The sequence below is a fragment of the Prinia subflava genome, chromosome 5 (assembly GCF_021018805.1).
Source record: "Prinia subflava isolate CZ2003 ecotype Zambia chromosome 5, Cam_Psub_1.2, whole genome shotgun sequence".
Classification (NCBI taxonomy): Eukaryota; Metazoa; Chordata; class Aves; order Passeriformes; family Cisticolidae; genus Prinia; species Prinia subflava.
Window position 1 is genome coordinate 47,537,058 of NC_086251.1, and position 13,852 is coordinate 47,550,909.

Consider the following 13,852-nt stretch of genomic DNA (forward strand, 5'->3'; position numbering starts at 1 on the left):
AGCCAGGTTAACTGGTGTTGTGGCTTAGGAAAGGTATTTTCCAGTTTAGTACTCCCACTAAAAAACTGACAAGCGGCTCCCCCTCCCCCACTGTCTGGAGGCATAAGAGGCATCAGAGGTTGAGATAAGAACACTTTACTGGAAAGAGCAATGAGATAAGATAATAATGAAAATGAATAATAACAGCAACAATAATAATGACAAAAGTGTATAGAAGAGAGTGATTCACATGCAAAAATGCTCACTGCAGCCTGTGATAATAAACAACCCTGGAAGAACTTTCTCAGCTGGAAGGAACCCCTTCTTCCTGGAAGACATAGTCCTTTTGCCCACCCTGAGCAATGACATGGGGGGGTATGGAATAACCTCTGGGTTATGGCCATGTCTCCTCCTGACTACTGCAAAAATAATCCCTCCCCTGGCTGGAACCGGGGCAACTGGGGAAGTAACTGAGTTCTACGTGTCTCAGCTTGAGCTCCACTGCTGTAGGATTATTAAACTGGGCCTTTTTCTCCTGTATCTTTACATGATACTTGCCTGGAAGTCACCTCCACACCTATCACCCCATTGTGAAATTATCCTGGTTATAATCCTGAAAATGAATATTATTTCATTTTAGCCCCCAAATACCCAGCACAGAATCACAGAATCATTTGGGTTGGAAAAGATCTCTGAGACCATCAAGTCCAACCTTTGACTATGTTGTCCCCTAGACCAACTCATGGTACTGAGGGCTATGTCCAGGTGTTTCTTGAACACTTCCAAGGATGGTGACTCCAGGAATGCCACACTTTATGGCAAAGCTGGGAACTGAACACAAACTCCTTCAACCCAAGCCTTAGCCACCAACTATAAACTCTTGAGATGCTTAAGAGGGAACTTTTTTGCTCTGGAGCAGGAAGTCTCAATTCACATTTCCTCATACAAAGCCCATCAGGAAAACCATACTACAAGTAAAAGCTACATATCATGGTCTTTAATTTAATCAGGAGCTGTCAACAATTACCTATACTTTCAGAAGTCTGAGCTCAGCCTCTTGCAGAATCTGTTCTCATGTAATCTTTACTTCTTTTTCTGGTTAATTTGGATATGATGGCAGTCTTTCCCTAACAGGGATCATGCATAGCCTTCAGGAACTGGCCCTCTGGAGCAGCAAAAGAGATTATCTCACAGACCAAGAAGGAAAAGGAAAGACAGAGCTGAACCAAATAGGGTTAAAAAAGGCAATGCCAGGAGTGGACTCCATCTGTCTTTTCTTTATACAAACCCTTCTAAGGCATAATCTCCCTGCTGCATTTCCCTACTTTTCTTCCTCCTGTTTCTATATGTCCAGAGAGGTCATTAGGAAAGTCATTAGGAGGAGGCAGCCTGGCCATTGGACAAGGAACTCTGGGCTCTATCCCAGCACAGCCATGAACCTGATGCAAGACCTGGGCACCTCCTTTCAGTTCTCTGTCTCTCAATTTCCCTCCCCTTTCCCCACACAGGCACATCTGGTTCCTTCATTTTGCTTGAAAACTCATCTAGACATCGGCTGCTCTTAATGAGGTTGGGCACATGGCAGGGCAGTACAATTGCAGCCTTGGATGTGGGGTTTAGGTATGCCTGTAATAGAAATGATAATGATCTAAAACCCATCTGTGCAAAGGTAATCTTTTCAAGGAAGGAGTTTCACTCCACAAATGTAGGATTGGGTGTCCATAGGTGGGGAATGTAGGAGGTCCTGCCAATCTTTGAGAAATGAGGAAAGCTGAAGCAATGACTACTGCACAAATGAGATATGAAAAAGGCATGAAAAGAAATCCTCTCTTACACTTGGAGACATCATTGTTCCATTTCCTTCTTCCTTTTTTCTTTTGCTTTAAAAATAACAATTATGCTTTTATTTGTTGTTTTTTTTTTTTAATTACCTCCTCTGTCCTACTCCCTTCTCTCTGTCTCTAGGTCATCATCATCTTGCCTTATGCTTTACTTTTGCTAACATTTACCTCTCTGTCTTTGAGGTCTGCTTGCTCTGATCTCTCTATTCAACCCTCTCCAACCCCATCATCTCCTCACATTGTGAGTTTGCATTAATTGGAGAGAAAGCAATAATAAGAGCCCTCCCAGTACAGTTCTTTCCACAATGCCCAGAAGGATCTGTGTTTGAGGCATGTTTTGAAGATCATTGTAAATCAGGAAACAGCAAGGTGGAGTGAAAGGAAACTGGAAAGAGCTCTCAGCTTACGAATGTATAATGCAAGAACACAGGCCCTCAGTCCAGTAAACTTGAGCCAACAGTTACTAGACTAAGTTCCTTGAGCAAAAAGTCATTATTATGACTAACTCATTCTGTATTTATAGAGAAGTAATGTTAGAAGACAAACAGTTCAAACAGTGCTCTTGCACTAGATGTTCTTGGTTTTCTTTCTGTATGTGGTCTTTTATTCCAACATTAATTGTGGCAGTAAATCATTCCCAACCTGCTTTGGAATGATTTACAAAAGCTCTGTGCTGTTGAAAACACAGACCACTTACACATACAAAATATAAAGCACTCAGCAACTCCAGGGGTAAAAATTACTATGTATTAGAAATCAAACTCACAGAAGACTTAAGAAGTAATTATCATTAAAGCATTTCTCTGTCTGCTACCACAAATGGCTACAGGTACTTCTGCAGCATACAGAAGGACAGAGGACACTGGAGTGGGCAAAGCCATCACTGACAGGTGTCTTTGAGAGGCACTTGGGCCAGGAAAAGTTTTGTTTTCACAAAGGACAAGATCTGGAGATGAAACAATCTTGGCAAGACTGAATGGTGACCAGGATAGGGAAGGAGTGTGGACACTTAACCGCTGCTTGTGACCATCCAGGCCAGAAAGGATGAAGCCAAAAAGCTTGAAAGGGAGAAGAATGGATTATATTTCTTTTTTTTTTTTTTCTGCATTGAAACATATCAACCCCATGAGGGGAATGTTATGTGAACAGCCAGGGGTGCACATTCCCTTGAGAGCCAAGGAATGTGGGGCCTTGGCAGGTAGGCCAGGTGCCAGACTGGGAGAGAGCAACCTTCTTGCAGCCTCCCTACATTTTGTGGAGAGGTAAAAAAAAAAAAAAAAAAAAAAGAAAGCTTTTTAAAACTCACACAACTTTCAGATTAAATTTATGTCCTGTTTCACTTTGGAAGTCTCTTGAACAACATCAGTGCTTCAAAGCTGAGGCTGCAAATCTCCCAATCTCCCAGAAAATTCTCCTGTATTTAATAAGCTGTTTTGACTGAAATTCAGTGTGAAGGTAAAGATTTCTGTTGTCCTAGCAATAGAAAATGTGACCCTGATATGTAACCCCATAGCTGACCAGGCAAAAATGTGCACTCTGTTAAAATCTGCAGATTGCTGAGACACATTGGCACGAGAATAACTCTGGTTCCCCTGCAGTCAATAGCAGAAAATCTCATTATCTCTAATGGGAATACCTGTGACTAATTTTATTTGGAAAGAAGGTGCTAGAGAGTGGTGTCTAAACACCAACATAACAAACCTTAAGTTACATAGTGGCTCAGCTAAATTGTGGCTCTGGGCAAAATTGTTTTAGTGCACTCTTTTCAACCATTCTACCACAAAATTAGCCCTTGAAGTGCTTTGTATCCTACAGACATGCTGAATATGGACAAGGAGGTAAGCACAGAGCAACTAAAATACCCTTAACATGAGTGATGCTTGTAATTTGCTTATGGATGCCATGAGTCCTGTGGTTCAGGTTTTCTTGAATGACCTGGGTAAAATTTTGGTTGCTCCTGAGGACCCTGTCAAGGTTCCCTGGTGTCTTGCCTCCAAGGACTTCAAGCATGGCACTGCACATAACCTTGTTAACTGCTCCAGGAATCCTGGAAACAGGGGATCAGGCCTTCCTACCATCACCACAGTGAGACATGGACTGAATCACTCCCTTTGGTGACCACACTTTCCATCCTAGGGTGCACAGGTACAAAAGGCACACAGATACAACAATAAATACTGCATCAAGACAGTGAATGTCTCCAGAGAATTTTACTAAACAAAAAACTAAATCTAACCCAGCAGAGATCCCGACAGATCTTGTTTTCTTTTAGTTTTGTTTTTCTTCCCTTAGCACATCATCTACCTGAATTAAAATCTGATGTAGACTTATCAAAACTGCTCCCAGCTTGCTGTAGTACTCAAATGGCAGCCTGTCCTTTCCCATGCATGCTCATTAATGTCTCTCATCACCAAACTTTCCTTACAATTAAATCTCAAATATCTGAAAGTTAAAATGACAGAAGTGAATAGCCCTGACTGGAAAAAGTATTAGTCCTCCCATTTCTGCCAGCATAGGCAGGAACATATGTGCCTTTTGGAGGCTGGAAAGATCACTGTAAAAGTTTCCTAAATCTACCTGTTTTGATTATTCTGGTTTGCGTGGAGCAGACCAGACAGCATAATCCAGAGGTTTCATTTCCACTTTCATTTCAGCACTTCTTTTCTACTAACTATCCCATTTCCTGAATCATCTACAGCAAAGTGCGCAAAAGACTCCTGGAATTCTACAAATCAGAAGATAAAATAACACATTAATCAATTTGCTGAGATTAAAAGGACTAGAGGCAATTTTCAAAGGACCAGACAGTAAAAATGTCTATTTTTACTGCAAACTCCTCAGTTATCCCAGGATTTAAAAACTCCTCAAAAACCTCTCAGTTTTATGATTTTTTCTTGTGTTTTCTTTTTAATTTTCCAGTCAGTATTACTGTGAGTGCTAGTTAGAAACAATGTTTTTCCCACCTTGGAAAGGACAATGATTCAAACACAGAAAATGTGTCCCAAGGCAGCTGGACTTAATTCTAGACTTTCAAAGCTCCTATGAAGCTCTTGTGGTCTCCTCAGTAGGGAAACAAAGAAAGTGCATCATCTGCAACCAAGTCCCACCAGAAATTTCAGACAATAGGGCAGAATAAGCCCAAAAGAGAAGTCAGTTTTAGCTCTTGTGGTTCTCTGCAGCGGTTTTGAAGTAAATGCTGTTCCTTAGTCTAAAGAGAGGCAAAACTCTCTGTTGAAAATTCATGGCTTCTCTGGTTTCTTGTCAAAGACCAGCTCACATACAACCAAGAGATGAATGAAGTTTCCTCAGACCCCTAACACTTCAAATGAAGGGCCACCTTCTCTTTTATGTGGAGAGATCATAATCATAAGCATAAAAGGCATGCTTTTGATGCACTGACAGATCATCTGCCATCAGACGTTTGTTTATCTCATTAAAACATTACTTCTTTCATGAAAAGTCGCTTTTCTGCTTCAATAATAGGATTGAATCATATCTTAGTTTGCACTGAATAATGATGATATGAAACATACAGCCCATATCCTTAAAAACAACTGGACTTCAAAATACTGGGCTTGACTGTTGCAGTAACTGAAGGACAACTGCAGGAGAATTGTTTCTGCAATGTTTCAACAAGCTTTAATATTAATGAAAATACAGAAGAAAGATTTCTACTACTTACCAGCACACTGATTGTTTTCATCTAACTGGAAACCAAACCGGCACATCAGAGGTCTTGTAACAGTGGGGTAGTTGGGAACAGGGCCTGGTGCTGGGGGTGGTGGATAAACATTGGAATAAGGACTCAGATACGGTGATCGATACACTGGGTTTGTTCGGGGGACGCATAAATAGCCACCATTCTGGTTGACACACACCATGTCTCCTCTGCAGGCCTCAGGAATGGTCCGACATTCATCAATATCTGCAATGAAATTGCAAAGGTTTGAAGAATGCTTGCTCCTTAATGGAACCTATCAAAAAATAGTTCACATGTTTTTTTGCAAAACATTGCAAAATAAATTATATTCTCCATTAAAAAGGCTAATCCTTCCTTGTGGAGCCTCACTTTGAAGTTAGATTGTACTAAAATAGGAAACATCCCTTATATTCAACACATCCTGTGATCTCATTTTACTTCACTATGAGAGGATAGAGGGAGAGGACAAGGCTTGCTTTGCTATTCCATAGAAGTTTGGTTTAAATACTGATTTACACATGGATGCAGCATGCTACTGCCTGTTCCTGCCAGAGGGTCTGTCCAAACCCCAACATGCAGAACAGGATTTCAGAAACTGATGGTTTGGTCTGTCCAGCTCTGAAATTTGGATCCTGCACTGGAAGTCTTGAATTCCCTCCCACAGAAAAAGTTAGGGATGCTAAGATCTGGGGACACAGTTCAGGACCCTTTCTTGCTTTGACTGAGATTGTTGCTGAATTAAAATTAGAAAGATACATCTGGTTTAGCCAAACTGAGTATGACTCTGATTCTTGGACCACAGAAGCAGCAGGCTATGGCAGGGCAAACAATCTGCTCCAGGTTTTTCCCTTTCTGATTGGTGACTTTATTGCATGTAGAAGATGCTGCCCTGGAGACTGAATCCCATTGACAAAAAGATGCTACTGGGCAAAGTGCTGATTTCCCTACACTACCTCAACACAGTTTACTTGGAGTTTCAGTGCTGAGAATGGAAGACTTTATCTGAGCCTGCAAATGTTGACGTGCAACAACGACATAAATCCTGAGTTTGAAGGAGAAAGAGAAGGAGGGTGAACAGCCCTCGTCCTTTGGCAGCTAGACTGAGCTCCTATCAAAATGAATCCTTGTTGTTTGAGCAGCCCTGACAACCTGTTAGTATCTCAACATTTCAAAGATCAGTGCTATGTAATGACACACACACAAATATATTTTTTGTTTATACATGTATACAAACACGCATATTTATCACACAGTAAGAACTTTTCAACTAAAACATAGTAAGAGCAGCATAATGCTAATTCAATAAATTCAGGATTTCTGAACCCAAATTTAAATGTATTGATTTAATTAAAGTCCTACCTAAGCATTGCCCAGAGGCACGGTCCAGGTCAAACCCATTAGTGCATTGCTGCTAAAATGAGAGAAAAAAAGACACTCAGTGACTGTGAAATGAGAGGTTTGCAGAGTCAAATGCTCATCTGGATTATTATGATTAGTACAATAGTTCAGCATGATACAGTACACCAAAATAAAGTCCCTTCCCTAGAGGACAGTCAGCAAGACATGAACCTGAAGCCTCAGCACATGTTCCAGCCCCTTAGCTCAGGAGTGGCATCCTCAGGTGGTGGCAGTGTCAGGCTGTTCCTCTGCCCAGGGGTCACCAGTGTGAAAAGTGTTATGAGTTGTTAGCACAGAACTACAGTCTTCTAGTTTGGGGTCTTGTTTCTGCCAGAACAGGGGGGTTGATCTTGCAGGTACCTGCCACATCTCTCACAGGCTCTAAAGCTCCCCAGACAGCCCATTCAGCACATAACACACTAGACACTGACTGATCCAGAGCCACAGTTGAAACACAGCAAACTTAATGAAAAGAAGGCTCTTCATTTCCACCAAACCTTGTAAATTTTACAGGATAAATCTTTAGTCAACATGCTACAGGCATTCAGGGTTACTGGAAGCCTTGTCCCTTCCTATTCTGTGGTGCTGGTCATTATCAGGGCTGCAGCCTTGAGTCTCCAGCACCTCCTCAGTGACCTCAGTGTTTCTAAATAGGTGAAAGTCCTGGTGATGATGGTTTCGAAGTCTCTTAAAACAATTCCTTGCTCTTCCTAGATTTTGACTGGGGCTCCAGCTATTTAGTCAGGGGCCAAGCAATTGACACAAGCACAGGATCTTCCAGTAAATAGGTTGTACTAAGGAATGTAAGCAAGAGATATCAAGGAAACAGGAACCACTGAAGCAACAGAGGGCAGAGGGATGGAGTGTGTTCAAGATTCTTCCTTTTTATGTTGTTTCTTAATGATAAAGACACTTATTTTTGGACTTTATGGAAGAAAAGAGTGGAAGAGTAAAGTATTTAACTGAATTTGGAGAAGTAGTAAGTTGTAGATTGGAGACAAAGGATTAGAGGGGTGATTCAGTGGAAGTGGGTCATTGCAGGAACTAGGGACAGGACATGAAGTGAAACACATGGCACTGTTTGGACTGCACCTGCCACTTGCACATATGAATACACAAAACCACTGCTAGAAGTCAGACAAGTATGAAGGAATTCTGCCTTCATTTATTTTGGCATCCCAAGATGTTTTGGCATCATGTGGAAAGCCAAGATATTCTAATAGGAGATTTTTTCATCTCCCTCATGTTTTAAAGAATGTATGTACTCTACCTTTCATTCTCCTTTTTGTGTACAATACACTACACCTAGGTTAGCTGAAAAAGCTGAAATAATTTCTAACAATATCATTTTATTTGGGTTAATAAATTATGATTCAGAAACACTGAAACTACTGTAGAACTGGTTTCAACAATTTTCTAGAACTTTATTTTAGAAAAGACTCCAATATTGTCAAAATTACCAGTTTCAGTATCTTCAGAAAGAATGCACTGCTGTCATTTCAGCTTCAAGTTGCTTTTTCAAAGCAACTTCAAAAATCAATTTGTGTTACAAGATATTTTAATAAAAATTATAATGTAAACAATATTTTTTAAGTTATAAAAACAAACCCTTAAAGACATCTCAAAAATTCTCCAGGGGCATGAAAAGCATTTCCCATATAGATCCAATATTCACAAAAATATCAATAAGCATGCCCTTTGCAGGAAATTTTCAACGTAATAGAAGCTAAACAACTACATTTCAGAGACTTTTGGCAAAGGTATTTAGAAACACAGCTCTGGACACCGAATATATCTGGACTATCAACTAGAAATCCAAACAACATGCCTTTAGGAACAGTTTTTCCTGACTTAAAGTTACTTGGAGCCCAAGCACACAAAGAACTAATGATTCTGCTATTTCAAGACCTGGACTGCTTTACTTCCATCCACCCTCTTGAACAGAAATGGGTTTGGGCATAAGTGAAAATGAAAACTGGGATACAGTCATTCAGGATCACAGTCCAAAATGAAACAATCTTAAGACATGATCCTGCTACACACAGAAAATGTGTATTTATATGAATGAATTTTCCAAATATGGATGTTTCTCACAATAGAACTGAGCAGTCTCTGGTCTCATGGGATAGTTTTTCTTATTTCCTGTTCCAAAAGTGTTCAGTTTAGAGGCAGAATCAGATTTTCAGTGAGGTCCAGGTTTCTACAGTGATATTGTGCTGAGCTGGCAAGGGCGAGTAAGTAAGCTCAATCCGTGTTCAACTCCAGAATCCTGCTGGCTCCAAGTTCTCCCCTCTAAACCCTTAGACCACACAACTTCCTTTTCATGTAAACCCCAGACCACAGAGCTTCCTATCCACCTGCTAGCCAGTTAAGTTTCATGCCACACAGTGCTTCAGTACAAACCAGTACATACACCTCTGCATGCACCTCTCACCTGTGCTTTTCCAGGGCTTGAAAGGCAGACAGCCAGTGTGAAAGCAGTCAGTATCCTGTAATATGCATAAAAAATAGGCTGAAAACTTTCTGATATCCAGACTTATTACATAGAATTAAATACACATGGACAAAATAATTTCTAGTGACACTTCAATGTATTCCACAGTTTTGCTAACATGAATTTGGCCTCTGGAGAAGAGCAATATAAATGTGGCCAGATTCAGGACTCAGAGCCACTGACTCTGATGGTACTATGGTTTTATGCAACTGGGATTGAAACCAGACTGCACATGTCTATGGACTAATCTAATTTTTATGACACCCCATGCAGCAGCTGTTGAATGAACAAGTGTGCAATATTCAATTAAGCGGTTTTGCCCCTCTCTGACACCCTTCTTTTGCAAAAATGAAACCTTCTCTTGCACACTGTGCACATTTTACAGATGGGTAAACCAGAGCAAGGCCCTGCCTAAGCTCACAGTGCGAGGCGCTGGCAGGGCTGCAGACGTGTCACGCAGGAGGTCCTGAATCCCAGCCAGTTGCTCCAACCGCTAAACCGCATTTCATCCCCAGGAGGCTCTGTCTAAGATGAATCCATTTTCTTGGGGCCAGATTCTGTCCCTTTACTCAGTCTTGCAGGAGACACACTGTGCCAGGTCACCAGCTGCTAGAAGCTGTGATTTTCAATGAAGCCTTCCCCAGGTATATCATCTTCACATCCTAGTGGTCCCTACTGGGTCTCTCTCCACTGCAACCGAAAGAAGAGGATCCCTCGCTAAAAGAGCCCCACACCCATTTTTGGAGCTCTTTACCTGGTGCATAAAAATTATGATCTAGTAACCTCCCACCTCCAAATATTTACTAACAGATAGAAAACCATGAAAGCACAGTCAGAAACTACTTTTTTTCCTAGGTCCTGTGGATTTCAGTGTTTTGCTGCTGATTTATATAAAACTTCCCAGTACCATTAGACCCACACCTTGCTTATCTTGGATTGTAATTCTAAATGGCAATTGGATACAATAAATTCCCACAAAACCAGTACAGGAAGCAGGGGATATTTTAGGTAGTCTTAGTTCTGCTACCCACGTGAGCTGCCAACTTTCTCTCTTAGAGCTGTCCCTGATTTCCAGAGTGCAAACTGAGCTGCCGAGCAAGACCTACAAATGCATGAGACAAAACCACACACAATGACCGACACATTACAACAAATTTGTTTTAAATGAGGAGATGGGGACAAGCTCTGAGAAGTAAACATAAACCCTAAAAGGGTTGTTCATAGTGCTGTGGAGACAGATTGTACTTGTTGGCAACTTTTGAGTGACAAGGAAAAGCAAATACTGCACAGAGTTTTCCTTAGAGTCCAATGTAAAGCATTCAAACTACAAATTAATCCATTTAGGCTTGCACTTAATTTTTTGATTCCTCAAATCTTTTTGAAGAGATTTTGAAGTGTGCACTTCTATAAAGACTGCATACTCACTTTGCATATAGCAAAACAGCACTGGGAGGGAATATAACAGGTTATAGCAGAAGACTGACATACGCAGCAACTGGGCTATGCTGCACACTGCTGCAGGACAGTGCACGATAACAAAATCCCCCATAAAACAGTCAGACAACACTCAAACATTTTTAGACAGTCCTTAGTTTCCTTTGCTACAAGATGATATATTCTTTCCTCTTGGTGCAGGGGGGGGCTGATCTTACTGCCTCATACATGTTCTGTCTGCACCCATGATCTCAATTTGCTCATTACTTTAGATCTAAAATCCCCTCAAGAATTATGAACAGACATGCAGCACAACCTATCAACACTATATGCAGCTGGTCACAGTAGCTTGCCCAGCAGGCAAAATATTTTAAACTAGCAATTAACTTCTGCAATAGTAACTAATTACTTCAATCAATCACTGCAGCCAGTGGGATCGTTGCTGCTGCAGTTCAGCACTCCCACAGATGCGCAGAGTATAAGCACAGATCAAGAAGGAACTCGTCAGAGACAGCACAGCTTTATTAACAGGCAGATCATCTTTCCCCACCTCTGACCATTGAGATCCCGTCTCTTTGCAAATGGCTTTTGCAAGTGGATTGGCGTAACATGTCCCTGCCACAGCTATTTTCCAAGTAGGTTTCCCGTCAGTAAATAAAGAAGTTTCAAGCATACCACTTACCTTCTTAATCCTTGCATGTCCAAAACCGTTGGGGAAAGGTGGAAAAAACCCAGAGTCTGTTCTGATGAATAAGTAGAAAGTTTTCCAAACATTACCCTCTGCTAGCACTTCAGTTCCTGTGTCATTTATAGTCCAAAGAATGAAATGGCAAGTAATGGAGAAGATCGGGAGCCGTCTGTACCTCCTCAGACACTGGAGAGAATACAGAGAAAGCACCTGGTTTTGCTTAGTTCTCTTCTGTAATTCAGCATTAAACCAATTGGAGGAGGAATGTTAAAAATGAACACTTCATTTTCTAAGTATGTTAAACAATGCAAATGGGGGCCTCAGCCTGGGACAGCTGGTTTAGATTACAAAGCTCACCAACTGGCTAGACTCCTCACAACAACCTCGAGGAGCCTGCCAGGATAAAACACTAACAGCTTGAAGGAAAGCCTCTCCCGCTGCAAACTTCACAGTTAAATGTGCCTCAGAGCAGAGAGCACCGTTATTGGACAGAAACCCTTATCAAGGGACTGGAGAAGGGAAGGGATTGTTTTCCTTGCTCTGAGAACAAAAAAACAGACTTTTTTGGAGGCCCTCTAGCTGGTGTCCTGGACAATGAATATGCAACACTCACTGCTCCGTGCCAATGGCATACTGATGAAAAGTCTGACCCTCTGGGAGGTGAGTAACTCAAATTCATGATGATCACAGCTACAGGAACTATAGTGCTTGGGGATTATTTGAAAACAGGAATAAACAAATTAAACATTCAAAGGAAAACAAATGGCCTGTCTGCAAACACTGGTCCTTTTTAAACTGACCCCATGCTTAAGGGAGCAGTTTATGATATAAAATATTTCTTCAGGAAAAGCATAACTTGCAGATCTCCAGTTATGACTGAAGAGGAAGGAAATAAAGCACTTTTCCAGGTGTTTTGCAACTTTGCTGCGGGCAGAGCTTTAGTAGGTCAAGTAGAACACTTATGGGATGTGAAAGGTAAGCAATCAGATACAGTAAAGATTATAGTAGATCCAAAGATGAACACTGAAATTAAACACAAACATGGACACTAAAAAACTACTTTGAATTTCTGTTGAGTGTCCCATTTGAGAAAACCCTTTATTTCTAAGGAACCTGAAATTATTATCATACATCTCTGTGTAAGAGATTGAGAAACAGAAGTACAGTTGATATAATAGATAATAACAAAAATTGCCTCTAAGCATTGACATCCAGCTTGAGATACAAAGACTGAGCTGCTTTAGGGGTGCCAAGCCCCACAGGTTGTACTGGAGCCAACGGAAAGCTCAAGAGCTTTGTACCTTATTAACTGGCTGTATTTGTCCAATTACCTTTCAAAAACGATAGCACCAGAGGCTCCAGGCCATTTCTGACTATTTGTCTCTCAGTGACTTGTTTGCATCACTTGCACTGCATGGAAAATTAAACACTCACCTGGAATCATTCAAACAGTGTCTAACATTTGCAGATAAACAAGAACCAATTTACTTACTTTAAACAAAGTTCCCAAAAACCTAACAAAAACTCACACAAGGGACTTCTGAAGAAGCTGCTGGGCATGTTGTGAAGGAGTTTTGCCATGGGTCAGAAAACAGGTTAGAGAGGACAGAAAGCAAAGACCAGGAGAATTCTCACTGTGGCAAATGTTTAACAGTGAGTATTCTCACTACTCCATACTACCAGATTTTCTCAATACACTCAATAACCTGGAGAGCTAACAGATCCAAGAGTAGCAGTGCTTACTGCATGCTAGAAGCGTGAAAATCTACCGAAACAATGAGAAACAGCTTTACAGGAATGCTAATTCCCTGTGCATCCAGCTGTGTGGGTGAAGAGCTTGCTTCATCTGATGATACTTCACTTGCTAATCCACTGAATTTTTCTACAATCACATGGTAAAATCATTGCACGCATGCCAGAATCACTGTATGAGTGCAGCACCAGTCTGCTCCCAAATAATTGCCTCAGAGTTCTGATCCATCAGCCAACTGGCAGAGGAGCTCCAGCCCTGGAGACAGGAGGTGAATCCAGATCTCACCACCTAAGGGGCTCCCTTAAGAAGAAATACTGTACAAATGTTTTGATTTTTCCTGTCTCCATCTGACAGCTGGAGTGGATAAAAACCAGAGTATAAAAAGTGTACCAAACCACAACCTGGGCTAGTTTACAGCATGGTGACTGTTTTTTTTCCAAAATAAAAGGATTTGATGTAGTGGCTAAGTGGAATTTCTGCAGTACCTTTCTGTAACTAGCATCAGTCACAAAACAATGAGATGCAGCCACAGCCTTTTCACAGCTCCGTTTGGTATGAAGGGTTG

The 13,852-nt window shown here is 41.1% G+C and overlaps 1 protein-coding gene across 1 annotated transcript in view; it reads right to left on the reverse strand.

Moving 5' to 3' along the window:
- Positions 1 to 12,001, reverse strand: part of FBLN5 (fibulin 5) — a 49,193-nt gene extending 37,192 nt beyond the window's left edge. The window contains exons 1-4 of the mRNA XM_063399236.1: positions 11,529 to 12,001; positions 9,353 to 9,407; positions 6,880 to 6,931; positions 5,503 to 5,745 (exon numbers count right to left, since the gene is read on the reverse strand). Coding sequence (XP_063255306.1) covers positions 5,503 to 5,745; positions 6,880 to 6,931; positions 9,353 to 9,407; positions 11,529 to 11,620 — 442 coding nt within the window. The 5' untranslated portion in view covers positions 11,621 to 12,001. The remainder of the gene's footprint in view (positions 1 to 5,502; positions 5,746 to 6,879; positions 6,932 to 9,352; positions 9,408 to 11,528) is intronic.
- Between the last annotated feature and the right edge of the window lie 1,851 nt (positions 12,002 to 13,852).